Raw genomic sequence first — 19865 nt, 5'->3', positions numbered from 1 at the left:
ACACAACAAATACCTTCCTATCCATCTCTCTAACATCAACAACAACATTTTAATTATTATCTGAATATTAAAGAGTAGTATGAGGATTTTGCTTATTTGGCCCATAGTAACCTCAAGGTGTCATTGTGCCAGTTACAAACCCATCCAAGTTCTCTCAGACAGAACTTTGGTTTTTGTTGAAATGCTTATGCAAACACAAGTGGGTCGGTGCACGAGGCTGCTAAAAATAGACGTTTATATGTTATAGCAAAGTAATAAAATCAGCATGCAATTTTGTTAGCAAAAAATATAGTTTGATGTGGGTGTTGTTATTGGTGCCTTTTAATATTTTCTGACATGTCTGGAAACATTTTGATAATTTTTTTGCATGTTTTTATGTTGTGTGAGCAAAATTATTTGTTAAACAAAGTCACCATGAAGTTAACATGCTATTGCTTTTCCCTATTTCGTTTAAGACACACATAGTTACAGTGTCTTACCATGACCCTATTCAAGTAATATTTGTTTCATTTTTCCCCATAAATTTAAATCCAAGGTTGTGTGTGGTTATATTATTATTGGGGCACCTTAATTTTCCTCATTAATTAAATGTGATGATTAAACATGAAAAGCATTCATTTTCTAATCAACTTTAATGTAATTTTACTTAGCTATAAAGTGAGAAAACATTTGTACAATATTTTGGTATTGATCTTGTTTAATTAAATTCATGCAAATAAATCTCACTAATTTCATGGACAACAAGATCTTTAATAAGCTTTTCACATCCAATAAACGCATCCTTTGGAATTAGTTCTCTTTATCATTGTGCCAGAGAGCCTTGCTTCAATTGTAAGTCAGACGGGTGAGGGGTGGGGGCTGGAGGCTGTGGAAGATGGATGTTGTGTATGAGACTGCCGGAAAGGCTTAGGGAGAAGCTAAGTGAAAGAGAAAATAGGCTGAAGAGACTGTGCCAGACAGAACGAAGAGGAGATGGTGGGGGAGGGGAGGGCCGACTGTTACCATGGCAACATCAGTTCAGTGTGGGATTTATTTATTTATTTTTCTCCTAGCCTGATGGTCTGGAACATTTTTATTTGTTCCTTCAATCTCAATAAGCAACAAAAGTAACGATCAAAACAAGAAGATTGTGCTTCATTTTACCTTCAAACTGAGACTCAGACTGTAACTTGTTCAAATAATTTTTAATCACCTATCATAAAACAGTATCCATCCATCCATTATCAAGTTCATTTTTTTCTCTCTAGCTATATCGGTACTCTAAACTACCAATACCAAACATATTTACTGTAGTTCAGTTTTGCAAATTTGATATACATCCAGTAAAATTAGAAGTTTGTTTTAAGTGTTAACTGGGTGCAGTTCTCTGTTGTGCTCAAAAACTGGACCAATGATTTTGTGAAATCTTGATAAACAATTTGCTTAGCCTTTTCATATTTTATAGACTAAACATTACTGTCTGATTAAAATAATCAGCAAATTAACATACATGCCATGTCTAAAGTTGATAGAAGCTGGCTATTTTGGCTAGTATGCTTTTATAAAACATGCTTTTATTCTTCATTTTTTAAATTAATTCTTAATTAAAAAGCACAGTATAACTGTGTAGTTATGAAAGCAGAAACAAAATATTGTTCAACAGCTGTGCAAGATCTTAACTTTGATTGTTAAAACATTTTCTTTGTTTTGTTTTAGGTTTTTATTTTGCAAACATAACTGCATTCTCACATTTCAGCCATAATAATGCAGTATATCTTTAAACACAACTTCTCAATAATGTGCTACTTTTCAAACAATATGGCTTAAGTTTTTTTTCCAGAAATGCTGTTTTGTTTTTATCTGATTTGTATTATTTAAATGAATAGAAGTTAATTACAGCTTTTTCTTCTCCAGCCTTCCCCTGGTTTGGTATGGACATCGGTGGGACCTTAGTCAAGTTGGTGTACTTTGAGCCAGTCGATATCACTGCTGAAGAAGAACAAGAAGAAGTTGAAAACCTCAAGTCTATCCGCCGCTACCTCACCTCAAACGTGGCCTATGGTATTTATACACAGTCATGCCTACTAGTTGTTTTTTCTTTGATATGGAAAATCAGATCAAGTATGCCACGTTAAAATAAATCAGAAGATATTTTACAATGTTTGCTTTCACCCAGGTAAAACAGGTGTTCGTGACGTCCACCTGGAGCTGAGGAACCTGACCATGTGTGGCAGGACAGGAAACCTGCACTTTATCCGCTTCCCTACTCAGGCCATGCCTCGTTTTATTCAGATGGGAAGAGACAAGAACTTCTCCAGCTTGCACACGATGCTCTGCGCCACGGGAGGCGGGGCTTACAAGTTTGAGAACGACTTCAGAACAGTGAGTAAAAACCTGCGGATCAACAGACGTGTAATCTTTTAGCTCTTTTCTTACTGGATCTGTCAGAAGTTGCTCTTAACATTTCAAGCTTCCTCAAAATTTAAAAAACAAAGCTCAAGAAAATAGCTGTTGACCATGTTAATGCTGAAAGTTATCAGTACTGTATACTGCAATTGATGCCAACATTAATAATTTTGTCTGACATATTTGACTGGTGTTTTTGTCATCAGTTTATTGGAGAAAGACATTTTGAAGTGCACATTTTAATTTTTGATGATTTCTTTAAGCCGTCTTTCTCTATTCTATGTGATTTCCCTCAGGGCATCAATAAAGTTTACATTAGTCTCTCGCTACTTCGTAGTTTGACTTTTGCAGACTCGTTCTTTTGTGGTTTTTCAAAGTAAAATTGGACATGACACACAATTGGCTGATTGATGGATAAGCTGCAAGATCAGCATGGAATTTTTTTGTTCAAAATAAAATATTTAAAATTATTTAGCACCTGCTATACCTTTGTGGAGCCCACATGTGCAAGGAGAAGCTTCCTCCTGCAGCATGTCGATCTCCGCTCTGCCATGGAGAAGTGGGCGTGGACAAGAGGACTGACAGGTGGCAGAGAGAGTGGAGATCATGACATGCTGTGCTCTTTTAGGACATTTAGCGTTTAGAATCATTGTTTAAAATATTGCAAGAGTGTGGACAGGGTTTAAAATGCCTTTATATATATATATATATTTATATATATATATATGTGTGTGTGTGTGTGTGCATATATATATGTATATACTACTATTCCTATTTGACGGATTTTCATTTATTGTGGGGGTCTGAGAACGGAACCCCCCGTGATAAACGAGGGACTAATGCATTTCTATTTCTATTCTGTTCTACGTCTTCTCAGTATTTTAACTACCATTTATGTTACAGATGGCCGACCTGGAGCTGCTGAAACTGGACGAGCTGGACTGCCTCATCCATGGTCTGCTGTTTCTCGATCGGGTGGGCTTCAACGGACACCCAGAGTGCTACTACTTTCAGAACCCATCAGATACCCACAGCTGTGTGAAAAAACCCTGCAACCTGGAAAACCCCTTCCCCATGCTGCTGGTCAACATCGGCTCGGGCGTCTCTATACTAGCCGTGTACTCTGAGAACAACTACAAACGGGTAACTGGAACAAGGTGAGGGGAACTGAAATTAATTTATGCACACACATACACAAGAAGAACACTGATCATTAGAAAAGAAGTGATAAGCCAAAGTTTGATGAATGAACATATTCATATTTCTGTCATTTACCTAACTTTATATCTACCCAACTATGCCAAGTAATAACATGCTTGCAGCTAATTTTCACTCATGCTTTTGCTTTTTAAACACAAAACAATTTCTCTGTCCTTTTATTCAGACCTAAGTTGAAGCCTCTGTCTGCTCAGGTTACCAAATACTGGGTAACAGTTACAGACATACACAAACACTGTTGGGTTTGTGCTAATGATTTATCACTTTCTGTGACAAAGAACAAATAATGCATATGTGAACGTCCAGCAAATAATATTCTAATTAGGGGTGCGAATCTCTGTGTCTGGTGATCCGATTCGATTCCGATTTTTGTTGTCACGATACGATTCAAAATCGATTTTTGTTTTTATTTTTTTATTTGGAAACGATTTTCGATTCAGAAACAATTTTTCTATTGACATGGTCATAAATTTTGTTTCAATGATAATGTATTTGTAACTGACAAGATGAAAAGATTAAACAACAATGTAAACAAATAGAATATTTATTTAAAACAATCATTTTAGGTTCCTTACTATATCAAATCTTTTTGATTCATTTTATATTTATACCAAAAATAGGTTAAATATAGGAGTACATAAACTTCTAGAACTTAAATTACCAGTATTAGGTTCGCTTAGTTGCCTGATTTTTTTCTAAAAAATAAATAAATAAAATAAAAATCTAAGAACAAATAATTCATCCATCCATCATCTTTATCCACCTCTTCCTTTTCGAGTCACGGGTGTCACTGGTGCCCATAGCAGCAGTCACTGTGTGAGAGGCGGGGACACCTGGACAGGTCTCCAGTCCATCACAGACAAATAATTCAAAATATATAAATATAAAAGTAAACAGACTTCAGCCTACCATAGTACATTAACCTTTAACTCAAAATAAAATACAGACTTCACAGGTTTTTTTTAACCTAATATGAAATATACAGACTTCTATTGATTCATATTTAGTAAATATTTAACAAAATTTCAAAACCTGTGCCAAGTTTGCACAAAAACCTCTTCTGAACTGTAATTTATAAACATCGAAACTGTATCATTTAGAACTTGCTCCAGGTGATGTGTCTCATCTGTCCTCTTCAACCTGTTAAAAAGACAAAGTTAAGTTTGTTGTACAACTTGTCTATAAGTTTTAGTATAATATGAGAAAAAACAGTTACCTTTGAGCTGCAGCTGCATCAGAGCTTCTCCCATCCGTTGTTTCATGGTGAAGTTGTGGTGCTTCTTTATCGCAAAAAAAAATACACGAAGCAATAACGTACATTGAATCCAGCGTATTAAAAATAAAACTAAACTCCTCACCTTCCACTGAGCTGTTTGTTCGTAAATCCTTTGTGATATAGCAGGAGATGGAGAGGGAAGTCTTTGCAGCCGTTGGAGAAGCCAGGAAGTTTGTTGCAGAGTTCACTGGTCGGCTGCTTCGCTTTCATCTTCCGTGAATTTTGTCGTACAGCGAACCCTCGTTTTTCACGGGGGTTACCCCGTGATAGGCGAAATCCGTGAAGTAGTAACCTTTATTTTTTTTTACAATTATTATACAATGAAATACTCCATAATACATTCAAACCAAAGAACAAAACCTTTTTACAGGCCCAAGCATTTGTTTAACAAATAAAAGTACTGTATAAACATTTTTTTTACAAATAACTATTGTACTGGAGAGACTGTTTAGCCAATCAGAATGCAGAACACAATGCAAGATGCAAATCCGTGAAGCAGTGAGACCGTGAAAGGTGAATCGCGTTATAGCGAGGGTTCACTGTATTTCCAAAATACTATACCTCAATTTTATTTTACACTTCCTGTAAACAACTGTGCTCTTGTGAAGCTCTGTCTTCCACTGGAACATTGTAGGATCTAAAATGATTTTTAAAGACGAAGCAGTGGGTTGAATCGTGCTGTCCCCCTCCTCCATGCTAGCAGGCTCCATTCAGATAAAAGGAGATGGCTAACTAGTTTGCTGTACGGTGGCCTACACGGCCAAACTTCTACGGCGGCCGAACGGGGAGTAGGAGCAGAAAAAATATAAAACTTAAATGCATTTTTAAATCTTTTTTTTTTTTTTCCATTTTAAAATCTATTTATGGACCTTTAGAAACGATTCAGAATTGCCAAGACTAAGAATCTAGATTCTTTAAAAAAAATCCATTTTTTTCTGCACCCCTAATTCTAATAAAATAATACTTAAAAATACTATATTTGTGTTTTGCTTTTTGTGCAACCTGACTCTAAAATTAGCATTTTTCTATCATTAGACTGAAATTAACTACATATAAAAGTTTATTGCTGGATCATGTGTCCTGTTAAAGTGTTGGAGCAGAATTTCCACCAATACTCTATGTATAGTTTTACAGGATTATATCAATCCTAAACCAGGAACATTATAACTAAGTGAGGTGATGGACATTTTTTAACCTTATTAGATTTACCAGATATGTCAGACCTGATTGTTACAATTCAACCAAGTCAGTCATTGTCATGTGTTCATAAGTGCTTATGTAACCTTAGAACAAGCTTTAAAAAGCTAGTGAACAGTAAAAACCAACGATAAAACAATCATTGCTTCATATAATTCATGTTAGAATATTATTTCAAATTTAACAACTTTACAGTAGATTCAGCCTTCTTGTTATCATTTATGTTTTCATCCAGCTGATAAGATAACCCAGCTGACTAAAACTGAGTCTGTGTGTTGTTCTGTTCTAAGACACTGCTGGTCATTCATTACGTACTGTAAATCAATCCAAGTGTGGCTCCTCACCATAACATTGAAGTGCATGTTGTGTATTTGTTTATGTGTCTGTGTATTGTACACCCTTCGATTTTACACACTTTGATAAAAAAAAAAAGTACATTTTGTGTTTTCTTGCAGTTTTTAATTGTAAAAAGGAGTATGTGAGATTTAGGACTTCTGGTACAAAGCTAGATTAAGTTTAGGTTTAGAGTTGTCATATGAAAATGCCTTTTAAAAAGCTTTTAACTGTTAATTTACTTAGCATTTATGTCAAAGCAGCAGCTCCTTAACCCGGTCATCATTTCTTCATCCTTACATGTGTATCACCCAGGTCTTTGTTTTCTGGAATAATTTAATTGCTGTGAGAAAATGTGAAGTTTTATGTTGTTGCTGATGAGATAATCTGAAGTTGGACGTCAAGTCTGCACGTCCCAACAAATTCTTTAAAACCAAAGTAGACATGAATTTTATAACCTCTGGCAAAAAAAAGATCATCTTAAAGGCAGTTCTTTTTTTATTCATGCTATTTTAATCCTTTTTTTTCCCATCCACTGATTCCTTTGTTCATTTTAATCTTGTTTTGCTTTTTGCTACTTGGCTTCTATGTTCAGCTCTTCTCCTTATCACCGCCATCTCTGAGCTTATCAGTATCAATCTCTTCTGACATCTTCCTATTATCGTCTGTGTTCTCATCCTCTGTCGCTGCTTTATTTTCAGTCTGGGAGGTGGTACGTTTCTGGGCCTCTGCTGTCTTCTGACGGGCTGCGAGACATTCGAGGAGGCGTTGGAAATGGCTAGCAAGGGCGACTCTACAAACGTGGACAAACTGGTGAAAGACATCTACGGGGGAGACTACGAGCGCTTTAGCCTGCAGGGTTCTGCTGTCGCATCTAGGTGAGCGTGACGTTGACATTGGTGAATGTCAGATTACAAAGGTTCAGTGCCATTTGATCTCAGGCATGAGTTCTTATAACCAGTCTGGCAGGTCCCAGTGAGGATTAACAGGATGTCATTTCTCAACTTATAAATATACATATTTTCTAGTTTCTCTAACTGGACTTCTGGTGTTTAGTCATTTGCAACACTGGTTAAAACAATAACGTGAGTTTTATAATTGTTGTAAACACAAGAAAGTTCAAATTCATGTGACTGCACAGCTGCTGGTGGTTTGGATGAACTTTATGTGTTCAGTGGCTGTGAATAATGTTTATTTGTTTATTCACAGAAACAAATACTAAAGAAAAAACAAAAAAGTTAAGACTTTCAGCTGCATTCTCTCTCATAAATCTAAATAAGCCTTAACAAATTTGTTCTCAATCAATTCTGAGGTTATTTAGGTCATTTGATCCATATTGTTAGCCTAAATGTGTAAAGTCTTTAAATCATCTGAGAAACTGCACTTTATTTAACACATTCCTCATGCTCAATAATAAGAGCAGGAGTAATTTGAAATGTGAAGTTTTATACAAAATATGCATACCTGAAAATGATGTGTAAAATTAAAATAAACTGACCCTTAGCGGTAACATAACCACAGTAGTTCAAAGTTTAATCCATAAAGTAAACGGACTTTATCACAAAAATCGTGTTATAATCAGCGTGTGCTGTTATGATGTTCCCTTCTATCACGTACCTAAACACAACACTCGGTGATAAACAACATGATGTAAGGTTGAAGGTTCTTTTCTTTGCTTTATCTTGTTCAGATTTTGATCTGCAACTAAGAGAAATGTTTTTATGTTTTATGTAAGGCTACAAAACTCTTTCACGTGTCGGGCTTTGTGTGCCATGTTTTACAGTTTTGGTCACATGATGTGCAAAGACAAGCGAGACAGCATCAGTAAGGAAGACCTGGCGAGAGCCACGTTGGTCACCATCACTAATAACATAGGATCCATAGCACGCATGTGTGCTGTTAATGAGGTAAGCACACAGACACAGGATCCTGGGGGGTAGACTTGGAAATAAGGATAAGAACATAGACTATGTTGAGCTAAAAGTCACAGTTTTTGGTGTCTTTTAAAAAGACCCAAAAGCTTGTTTTAATTTGTATGTGTGTGCATAAGGTTTGTGTTTTATTACAGCAGCCACAACATCCTGGAATTCCCTCCCAGCTTGCTGTAAATATTCATGGTTAATAATGAAATATTGCATGAATGATAGGCATCATTACAAATACCAGTAGGTGGAAATGAAAAGCACATGGTTCTCTGGTTTGTAATATCCCAGAACGCTATGTGAAAAGCTGAAATTGGACTGGAGGAAGTCTTTGTGGCAGCAGTGATTTATTTTGATGTGGAGTGAATCAGTCTCGAGTCTTTCTGTGTGCTGTGAGCTTCTTTACAGTGTTGCCTTGTGGCATGGCGATCAAGCAGCATTGTACAGGGCTATCACTGCACACTGAACTGCAGCAAGGACGCATATTAAACCCATCCTTATACGACTGTAGCCTTTTTGTATTTAAAATGATGTCATTAAAATTAAATGTCCCATTCTAAAGCATAAACGACCTGTTATTGTATTTCTAAAAGATCTGGATCCTACAGTTTAGTTGAAATAACCATAGAAACACAATGACCTGATAATGTGTACTGATATTAATTATATGATTGTAAAATGTATTTGTGGTACAAAAACAAATTCTTATCTTTGTCAAGCTTTATTGGAAGCTTTTTTGGTTTGTGGTACATTTAGTGATTTGCTGTTTACTGAGAAATTCACAGTAAGTCAGTGCTCCACCACCACCTTGTGGTACAAATTAGATGTTGCATCAGTTTCTGATGACGTTTTTATAGAAAGTGGTTTCTATTCACTTCCATCCATCCACCCACTTCCATCCATCCATCCATCCATCCATCCATCCATCCATCCATCCATCCGCTTTTTACCAGCTTCTTCCTTTTTGGGTTGCGGGTGGTCACTGGTGCCCATATCCAGCAATCACTGTGCAAGAGGCATGGGACACCCTGGACAGGTCTCCAGTCCATTAAAGGGACACATGGAGACAAACGAGACAAACAAAAATTCACTCTCTCACTCACACCTATGGACAATTTAGAGTTACCAATCAGTCTAACATGCATGTTTTTGGTCTGTGGGAGGAAACCGGAGTACCCAGAAAAAACCCACGCATGCACGGAGAGAACATACAAACTCCACCCAGAAAGGTCCCCGGCCGGGGTTTGAACTGGGGTGACCTGCTCGCTGAGAGGCAGCAGCTCTACCAACTGCGCCACCGTGCTGCCCTCAATTCAGTTAATTTATCAATCAATCAGTTAAACTTTATTGTCCATAACATTCAATGAAATGGAGATTTGTCTTTGACATCTGGCTCATAAAAACGACACAAGTTAAAAATGTCATTAAAAAACTTTAAAAAGCTTTGCTAACTCAATTAAAAACATTCAATTAAAGGTATTATAAAATACATGATACATTAAAATATGGAAACATCCCAGCAGACAATGGTTTGTCATGTGAGGCTGCGTTTGAATAGGACCTTGTTAAGTACATTCACCGCAGAGGGAACAAATTACTTTTTGTACCCATTTTTCTTTGCTAAAGGAACCAGCAGTCTTCTGCCAGATAGTACCAACCTGAATAATGCTTGCAGTGGATGAGCTGGGTCATTGTAAACCTGGATTGACTTTTTTCCAAAACCTGACTGTGCAGGTCTGTAAGTGTCATTTGTTGATGACCAATGACTTTGCTACCATGTTTGACCACCCGGGACAACTTGTGTGTGTCCATCCATCCATCCATCCATCCATGAAGTGCTTATATAGCGTCATGTCACAACAGAAGTCATCTCAGGCACTGAACAGAAACATGTCTTCAAAAATATTGTGTCATAGTCCTAAGCACTGTGCATACTGTGTATCCACTGATTTATTTTATTTTTTTTACATTTTGGTTTATTTTTACATGAGAAAAGACACTAACATTCTTAAGATTTCTGCAAAGAAAATATGCACTTCACTTCGTGTGCATTGTACACAGTGTACCAATATTTGATGCCATCAGTAAAAATGAATTTGAAACATTTAGGGAAATGAGAGGAGCATGTAATACAAAAACTTGTCATGACACAAGGCAAAGACTACTGTATTTTTATCTTTTTAATTAAGCATTTTTCTTATGGTTTCATCAATTTATTCTTCACACATATGTTGTTTATTGGTCATATGCAGGTTAACAGAAGGTCAACAACACAATAAAAATGTTCAGGATAAGATGAACCGATTCGACTCGCTAAAAACAAACAAAAAAACAAACAAACAATAAATACTAACGCATGCAATAAGGGTACAAAATAAGTACCAAAAATTGAAAAAGAAATATATTTACAAGGTCCAAAAGAAACAAGAAACAGCACACATGTAAGTAACACAACTGTATTTATTTTTCCTTGTATCAGAAAATTGAACGTGTGGTGTTTGTGGGGAACTTCCTTCGAATCAACACTCTGTCCACTAAACTACTAGCCTACGCCATGGACTACTGGTCCACAGGACAACTGAAAGCCCTCTTCTTGGAACATGAGGTGAGCAATGGGCAAATAAATGTGAGCTTAACCTCAGGTCAAACTGTTCAGCACAGATATTCTCCAAGTGTAGAACACGTGTTGGCATGACGGGAGCATGTGATTGGCCGGTGTTTTATTTACCGGTATTTAATTATTTGTTTATTTATCTATCTATCTAAAAGATTGCCATGGTTAACATTTTGAATGACTGGGACTTGTTTTTGCATTGTACAATAAACAAACCACACTTTCATGGGGATTACATGGAGCATGACTGCGCGAGAACGAGTCCACTCCTTAACTTTATTTATGTCCAAAATAAAAATAAAATAAAATTTTCTTTTTTCTTTTTATTTTTTGCTGCTCATCCAGCATGTTCTATGAAACCATTCAAACTGCAGCACTTTTTTTTTGTTCATTTTGTTTTTGTCTTTATTCTAATTAATCTCATAATGCTTTCTCAATTCTTTGTGTGTGTGTGTGTGTGTGTTTGGTTATGTTCCATTTGGGGACTTGAACAAGCATACACACCAGTCATTTGGGGACATCTTGGCAATTGGGGACCAAAACCACGGTCCTCAATTAGAATAGCTTATATTGGCATTCCCTCCGAACAGGGCTGTGTGTGTGTGTGAGGTCTGTCTTGCATGCACTTGTCAGTATTTAAAAAATGTCCTTAATCTGCTAAATCTTCCTTAGCCAGCAAAAACATTTTAAAATGTTCACGTTTAAAAGACAGTCTTGCTTCACTTTAAAGCATTTTTCAAGGTGTGTGTGAGAAGTGTCCTATTTTTTTTCTCTCTCCTTGTTGCTTAAGGGCTATTTTGGAGCTGTGGGGGCACTGATGGAGCTGCTCAAGATGAAGGAGGACCTGTGAAGTAATTCTGTCATCTCCACAGATCAATCTCAGCCTCCAATGCTACGACGTCATCATCTCTAATTGCTGGGACATCATTGTTTGATTCTGTTGAAAGTTTACCTCTAAAGGAACACTGAGAGAGGGACAGAGAAACAGAGAAAAGCCATTTTAATATATATTAACAATTGTAAATATTGATAACCTCTAATGGTCATCGGAAGCTCCAGAGTCCTTCTATCATAGAGATTTAATAATGTAATTATTAATTTATGTTTTTTGTTAGCTCCTGCAAATCTCTGCCAGGAACTATAATCAAACAAAATATTTTAGTATTTTGGGTTATTTTTGGGGGGTTGGGAAGGCAGGGGGTTACTGTGTTTGTGTGAACAGCAGGTGCAGAGTTACACCTTGGAGACAGTAGTGTGTCTGGTGACTGCAGCTGCTGTTCAGAAAAAGAAAAGTATTCACACCACATATAAGAAGTCACTCTAGACTGAGTGATTTTTTTTTACCACGTTTGACTTGAGGAAATAGTATTTGTTCAACCACAGAAACCCTATTTTGGAGGTCAGGAGGTTTGTTTGCATGTTTGTTGCACAGTCACCCACAGCACTACCCTCTTCTTAGGAGAGCACTGAAGCCAAATCCAGTTGAGGTTTACCTGCCTCCTCTTGCTCAGATGAAAGCAGATAAACGGTTTATTATCTGACTTTTGCTCCACTGCATATGGCCTTTGCTTCTTGTTTGTGTCTTGTGTTAGCAGTGCTAACACTTGTATTGCCATGCACAGATACCAAACGTGCTGAGTTTTGTCTGAAACACCCGGACCATAACAGAATGTTCCCGCAGCTCGGAGTGCTGATTTCTGTGCAGGACCCAGTGCAACTCAGCAACTTGTGCTATGTTATGAGCGAGCTTTTATTTCCTAGTCTGCTTTTTCCTCACCCCCTGCCTTCTCTGCCACGCTACTTCCATGTTTGGATGTCATAGTGTAGTTCGTTAGTCGTTCCCGCTGATAAATATTTGTTTATTGTGAGCATCTTATTGGTGCAAAACAACAGAGGGGAGCAAGAAGCTAATTGACTCAAGTCGCTCAAAATCTTGGCTAAATATTCTGCTAAAGCTGTAAACCACTGTTTACTAATGGGATTGATGAGGTCCAGTTTCAAATCATCTCCCTCTTCCCACTTACACAAAATATATTTAGAGTTCTCATGTTCTCCTTCTACTGATTACATTCAGCTGCTTCAGTGCTTCATTTCAGTTAACTATAAAACGGTTTTGGCTTTAGTTGGGTCCAATGCTAACCACATTACTGAAAACTAAACTGTGGCACAAACTAGAACTTATAAAGCTGTTCAGGGTAATGAAAGGCTGTGGTAGCTCAGTGGTCAGCGCTGCAGTTTTGTAATCCTGGGGCTGCTGGTTCAAGCCCAGATTACATCAGGAAAGGCATCCAGCATAAAACAATTGCAAAATCTTTCATGCGAGTTTGCTCACTGTGGCGACCTCAGCTGAAGCATGCAGCCAAAAGAACAACAGTCAAATAAGGACATGATCTTGTAAGCCATATGTACTAACTGTTATCCTGAGCTAAGCAACACCCATACTTCTATTTCTAAAGAAGTCTGCATTTTTCTTCCGCAAGCTGAAATTAAGCCTAATGCTGTCAGAATTTTGTCACTTATAATGTATAGCAGAAACAGCTGTGGCTTCACAATCAATAAGATTTCTTTTGGTTTTATAGATCTTAGTGAAAGTGGTTTGAAGAAAAATCGACCAAGAGTAAATTTGTTTTTTTTTCCTGTAGCCTTGTAGAGATGCTGCATGCACCTTGTTTAGCTACGCCTTGACTTTTACAACCTCCATCTCTTTGTTTCATCAAAGCAGGACAGTTCTGATGTTCCAAACGAAACGCTAGTTTACACGATGCCACTCTCAGATTGAAGTCACGTTTCATTGATTCACCTTAACCCTCTTCTGCATCCATGAATATTTCAGTTTCAGCTGCAGTTCAAAGCAAAGCAAGGGTTCTGAAGGTCTTATTGACAGAAATGAGCCGTTGCTGTTATCAAGAGACCTGGACTACACTTTGACCCTCTAACATGTTTGCTGCTTTGTTGTTTTCTTTCTTCTATGAGCTGGTTTTATCCATAGATACTCCGAACACACAAACAAAATATGTGAAAGTAATGAAAGCCTTTGCGAAGAAATACTACCAGTATTTGGTTTACTAGTTCTTTTTAAAGAGACGTTTTTGCAATCGTCTCTACAAACCGTCATTGTTTTCAATTCTACTGCAATGACGCTGCAAAAAGTGACACAAACTGTGTTCTTCGCTTTTTTTTTCTTCTTGTATTTGCCTTTGTTCCAACTCATGTTTGGATGCTAACCTGGCTCCGTCAGGTGCCACCGTGCTGTAAGATCCAGCTGGTGTCGGTCATCTTCGTGCCACCCCGTCCTTCAGCCTGAAAACTTGTATCAGTTGCCTTTACTGTCCGTGAGCCTGCCGTCACCGTGTTTGTGCCCTTCAGTTTCACGCTTAATTACAGTTTCATCCTGAAACTCTCTCGTTTGTGTAATGTGCATGTAGATTTTTTTAAAGGCATGTTCTTGTTTTAATTTGTTTTCATGTTTTTTTGGGGCTTGTACTGTAAAAAAAATAATAAAAAAAGATGAACATTCACAGCTCAGCTGCTGTGTTAGCTTCCAGTGGTACTGCAGTCGTGTTGACTGTCAATGTGAAACATTTTAGAGCTGCAATATTCTTTAGATATTACAAATTTTGGAGCAAAACTTCCAATTTTACATGTTAAACTTTTTTTTTTTCTGGGTTTATTGTTTTTGTTGGCATTACAGAACCGGTGTGATTTTGTTATGTTTTATTTTTTTAATGTAAATTCATCTTCAATCTGTCTGCAAAAATATTTCCTAATTTGCTCCACTTATAACACCGTCACTTTTAAAGATGTATTATGGTCCCGAGAGTGTTTGATAATCTGCTTGTGATGTTTGGCCTTATTGGTGGTTGCTTCGTGTCAGTGTTGTCTTCAAAAGGGAACATTTGAACAGATTTGGGGGTCTTTGTTAATTTTAAAGTTTATTTGTAAATCCCACTTTAATTGTACAGTTGTAAATTTTACACGGTGTTCTTAAAATGATCCCAAGCCAGAAGTTTGAATTGTTCTTGTAGTTTTGGATATAAAAATTCAGCTTTCCTGTTTGTCAGCTTTAATACTGGTTGTGATTTATATGTTTTATGTGTTTTTTTTTGTTTGTTTGTTTGAATCCGGTTGTTAATTTCTGCCTGGGATCATCCGCCTTCACAATGGTGTGTATTTTCTTGTACCGTAAAGAGCTCATAAGCTTAAAGCACCAACTAAAACAAACGTTTCAAGTGTCATCTCTAACGAGCTATGCAGTAACTCACCCATCTATCTTTGTCCTTTCTAACAAACTTGTTTATTTTTTTCTTCTCTGAATCAACAAGAGTACGTTTGAATTGTATGTAAATACTTCTTTGGAAAATATGCAACCCTATAATTGTCCCCTCACCCGCTTGTGAAATCCTGTTTGAAACTTGACAGAGAACGTTTCTCTTCCTAAAGAGTTCTGTCCTGCTGATGTTGTTGTTGTTGACTTTAACGAAGCAGATGCTTGTAACAGGATGTTCTAGACCCAATTATGCACCAAAGGATTTGGACAAACGTGTTTTATTAGTTCATCTTATGATCATAGCTAACAGCTGTTTTATAATATTCTGGATGCCGAATTAGTTTAAACCAAGTTCTCATTATTTAGTTGGAAAAATAAATATGTAAGACTTAAGGCTCTTTGTGATGTCCTAATGTTTGGTCCTTTGTTGTGTTTTTGCAGCTGTTTCTCAGAGTTTCCTAATCTGGTCCAACATCCTGTTGCATGAGCATTTGCAGGCTTTAAACTGTCCGTGAATGCTTGACTGGCAGGACAGATGTATTCACCCTTCTGTATTTGATTGTACAGAGATTTGTAAATAATAATATTATTAATATGATATATTAGACACCAGCAATCTGTCTGTTGATGAAGTGGTTTTAAATGTTCTGAACCTGGTTTCCTAAATGCAGCTCAGAACTTCTTATACAGGCTGAACGCAGACAGAAGAAGCATCGAGCAAAGCTTTGTTTCCTTTGTGTGTCTGCTTTACCAGCACTGACCTGTTGAGCAAAGGTATCGGATGGGTTTAAAGATTTGTACTCAGATGGGTTTAAAGATTTGTACTCAGAGTTGCTTGGCTGCTCTGCTGAAGATTTGTGCCAGTTGTTGGCCTCGGCTCCTCGGAGCCTGAGAGGTTTTGGGAATCTTAGCGCTGGTTGTTGTTGTCAGTTCTGCTGCTGCTTTTAACGTTGGTTAAAAGAAAAAAAAGGATTAATTTAAAAAAACTGACAATTTAAGGAAGTCTCCTTGCTTTGTGCAATGTGTACTGAAGTGATTTGTTTTTCTAACAAGGAATTAAACTAAAACTGGAAATGAAATGTGTTCTGGGTTTTTATTTATTTCCTTTTATTATTTTTGCACATTTTTTGTTTAAAGTTTTGACATCAGTAAAAAAATCCCATAAAGCAAAGTGGATGTTTTAATGAAACTATTGGGAAATAATTCCTGTTTACAGCTCTACAATTAAATACATTTTGAGGTCATTCTAAATTAATTTTACTGTGTCATATAATCCAACATTGCCCACCACCAAATGACTACAATTATAATTTATAATAATTATGCCATTTTTCAATATTAAGATAATCCTAATCTAAACCTCAGACATGAAAGGTGGCAGACATTCGGAAAACTAGACCTTGAATATATTTCTGTAATGTGTGAAATGCTAACAAGTAGAAACTGGGAAAGAAAAGATGAAAAGCATTACAAAGTTCTAAGAAGAGTGAAGAGCCTCAGTGTTTTATTTTGTGTAAAACACCACATGATGGGAAACCTCATGTTTTAAATCTTAACTATATGTATTTTTATCTATCAATGAATTTATTTTCTAACAATCTTAGCTGCTTAATAGAGGAGTCATCCTGAGTTTGATCATTAAAATTGTGATTTACCTCCTAGGTTGCCAGATGTTGCTCGTGTTTGTAAAAAATTGGACTCAAAATGCAACGATGTAGAAAATCAAGATGGCCTCAGGTCAGAAAACTAAAAGCAATATACCTTGAATTGGCAAAATTCACAATAAAAAACATGAACATTTAGAAACGCCAATCAACAATTAGAAGAAATAAACTGTACGTGAAAGTAAAGCAACTCCAACGACACAGCACCAAGATGTGGATTCTGTCATTTAGAACTTGTCAAACATAAAACATGCTTCCCATCGGGGGAGCTTTCTCCATTCAAAACTGGAAGTTGTGGAGTTTCATGCTGTAACTGTATGCTCCAATCATGAGAGTTGAACTTGCAGATATCCTCCCTCCTGAGGGTCATTAGGGTTTTTGTTTGCCTGGCTCACAAAATAATCTCACAAGATTTGGCTGTGGTCATTGGGGTCAAAACACAAACCACTTCTACTACAGTCCAGTTCAGGGGCAGTTCAAGGATCTGACCTTCAGGGGTGCTTTGCCCCCTCTACTAATGGCTCTTGGCTTGAACAACGCACCCCATAGTGTGGTTTTTGAGAAGTGCAAGAGCTTACAGCACCTAGTATTTCCAGGCAGTCTTCCATCCAAGTACTAGCCAGGCCCGACCCTGCTTAGCTAACGAGATTGGGCGAGTTCAGGGAGGTACGGCCATAAACGAGGAGCTCTCTCACAAATAGGACATTTAAAGGGTCATAGCAAACAAAGATTAAACTTATGCAACCAGAAGTTGCAACATAAATCTACCTCTAGAACACACAAAACAAAGCACAACTAGCTTCAAGCATTAACCTTAAATTTAACTTTTAACCTCTGGCTGCAAAATGTTTGCAATGCAAAACTCCCACAATGCTGTTGGAGGAAGTTGCTCTTGAAGGTAAGGGGCGTTTACCTTGGGGACAAATTGAGGTCGCCGATTGGTCAGTTGCTGACGAGCCTATTGGATTGATTGACAGGTGGCTTTGAGGATCTGACGTGCAAAAAAAAAAAAGATTTTACTGGTCCATTTGAGACAACACGGTGGCGCAACTGGTAGAGCTGCTGCCTCTCAGCAAGCAGGCTACCCTAGTTCAAATCCTGGTCCGGGGGCCTTTCTTGGTGGCGTTTGCATGTTCTCTCTGTGCATGTGTGGGTTTTCTCTGTCCAGTTTCCTCCCACAGACCAAAATCATGCATGTTACACTGATTGTTAACTCTAAATTGTCCCTAGGTGTGAGAGAGAGAGTGGATGGTTGTTTGTCTCTATGTGTCCCTGTGATGGACTGTGACCTGTCCATGGGTGTCCCCTGCTTCTTGCACAGTGATGGCTGGACATGGGCACCAGTGACCCAAAAAAGGAAGAAGCAGGTAAAGATAATGGATGGATGGCCTATATGAGTGTCATCATTTATTTCAAATTCATTAAATATTTTGGTAAATCCAAGATTTGAGAACATAACTTCCTTACAAAATCCTAATGATGGTTTCTTAATTTTTCAGGGCTGCTGAGTTAAAATTTAGGAGTGCTTGAACACCCCTCAAAATAGGCTAAAATCACCACTGGTGGTCCAGGTGCTTTGTTTTTTAAGCTTTTAGAACAGTACAAAAGTGACAGATTAATGTGGGTGTGGTAGGATTGTCCTCCATGATCACTGAAAATAAGAACCTGTGTGGCAACCTTATTGTTATTCACTACCTTTGCTGTAAAGATGGACATTGTACCACATTCTCCTTCCATCAATGGAAAGCATGAAGTGTGCTAAATGTATCTTATCATAAGACTTTAGAGTTGAAACTGTTCTTTAGGAAAGTTAATGACAAAACTACTTTCACATAAAAGTTTAAACTGTTTTATTACACAGTGCTTAAAACATAGTTATAAAATAAAAAAATGAAAACACTTGCATTATTGGGGACCGTTCCTCCTCCTGCTGCTCCTCCTTCTTTCTCCCCTTATATCTTGAGCTTGCAGACTCTCTTGTTTGTCTTGCAAACCACCGTCATGGTGTTTGCAGGACATGAACCAGCAGGAAAAACTTTGTTCGATTTTGTCTGAAGAACATTCAGGCACTGAAGCTGTGATTCTGTGCAGCAGCAGAAGCAATAACTGGGCTGATGTAAGTAAGTATAATAAAATTACTTTTCTCATGCATCTTGTTTAGCTTTCACTGATCCTGATATTCTTTTACCCTCTCCCTTTGGGTTTATTTATAGTTTTATTCTACTTTTTTTCCGTGACAGTTTAAATCCAACTCTATAAAAAAGTATTAAAATTGCACGCAGTGTCTTGCAGCAACATTAAGCATGTTTTAAAGCAGTATGTACTGTCAAATTGAACTGGAAAAACATGTTTGAGTATAAAAATGTATTCTTTATAAATGCACAGTTTATATCAATATCTTTAAAATCAGCATTGAATGAACTAAGCTTTGATTAATTTATTTTCAGCCTTCAAAATGTATTTGCAAAGGTTAAAATTTGCTGTCATTGGTATGACTGCAGCTCTGTGAGCAGTGCCTTATATTCCTGAGACTGCAGGTTTGACAGGAAGGTCATCCAGTGCAAAACAAATGCCAAATCTTTCATCTGAGCCTACTTGCTGTGGCAACTCCTGAAAAGGGAGCAGCGACAAAAAAAAAAAAAAAAGACAGCAACGTCATGCCGATCATAACAGGTTTCACTTATTTTGCCTAAACATGTTTTTTTTTAATGTTTTCGTAGCTTACGGCTGGCTTACCTGACACAAGTGATTTCAGAGACTTTCAGTCAACTCACACAAACATTATGCAAACTGCAGCCTGTCATTTTGTAGAGATAAGCCTTCTCAGAAACAAATGACAAAGCAAAACAAACTGTGTAGAAACCTTTGAACAGAGAAAACAAAATATTTCAACAGAACTGATAAACTCTCATTATCACCCCGAGCTGAAGGTGGCTGTTCTTTATATATATATATATATATATATATATATATGTATATATATATATAT

General features: G+C 37.2%; 1 protein-coding gene across 1 annotated transcript in view; it reads left to right on the top strand.

The window, feature by feature from the left end:
- Window positions 1–12063, top strand: part of pank1a (pantothenate kinase 1a) — a 26369-nt gene extending 14306 nt beyond the window's left edge. The window contains exons 3-9 of the mRNA XM_037680273.1: window positions 1894–2040; window positions 2156–2361; window positions 3289–3542; window positions 7111–7287; window positions 8193–8316; window positions 10811–10936; window positions 11736–12063. Of these exons, the coding sequence (XP_037536201.1) occupies window positions 1894–2040; window positions 2156–2361; window positions 3289–3542; window positions 7111–7287; window positions 8193–8316; window positions 10811–10936; window positions 11736–11795 (1094 nt within the window). The 3' untranslated portion in view covers window positions 11796–12063. The remainder of the gene's footprint in view (window positions 1–1893; window positions 2041–2155; window positions 2362–3288; window positions 3543–7110; window positions 7288–8192; window positions 8317–10810; window positions 10937–11735) is intronic.
- The last annotated feature ends 7802 nt before the right edge of the window (window positions 12064–19865 follow it).

The sequence above is a fragment of the Nematolebias whitei genome, chromosome 1 (genome assembly GCF_014905685.2).
Source record: "Nematolebias whitei isolate Nwh7 chromosome 1, NemWhi1, whole genome shotgun sequence".
NCBI lineage: Eukaryota > Metazoa > Chordata > Actinopteri > Cyprinodontiformes > Rivulidae > Nematolebias > Nematolebias whitei.
Note: the sequence above shows the minus strand (reverse complement) of the source record. Positions and strands in the feature narration are given on the sequence as shown.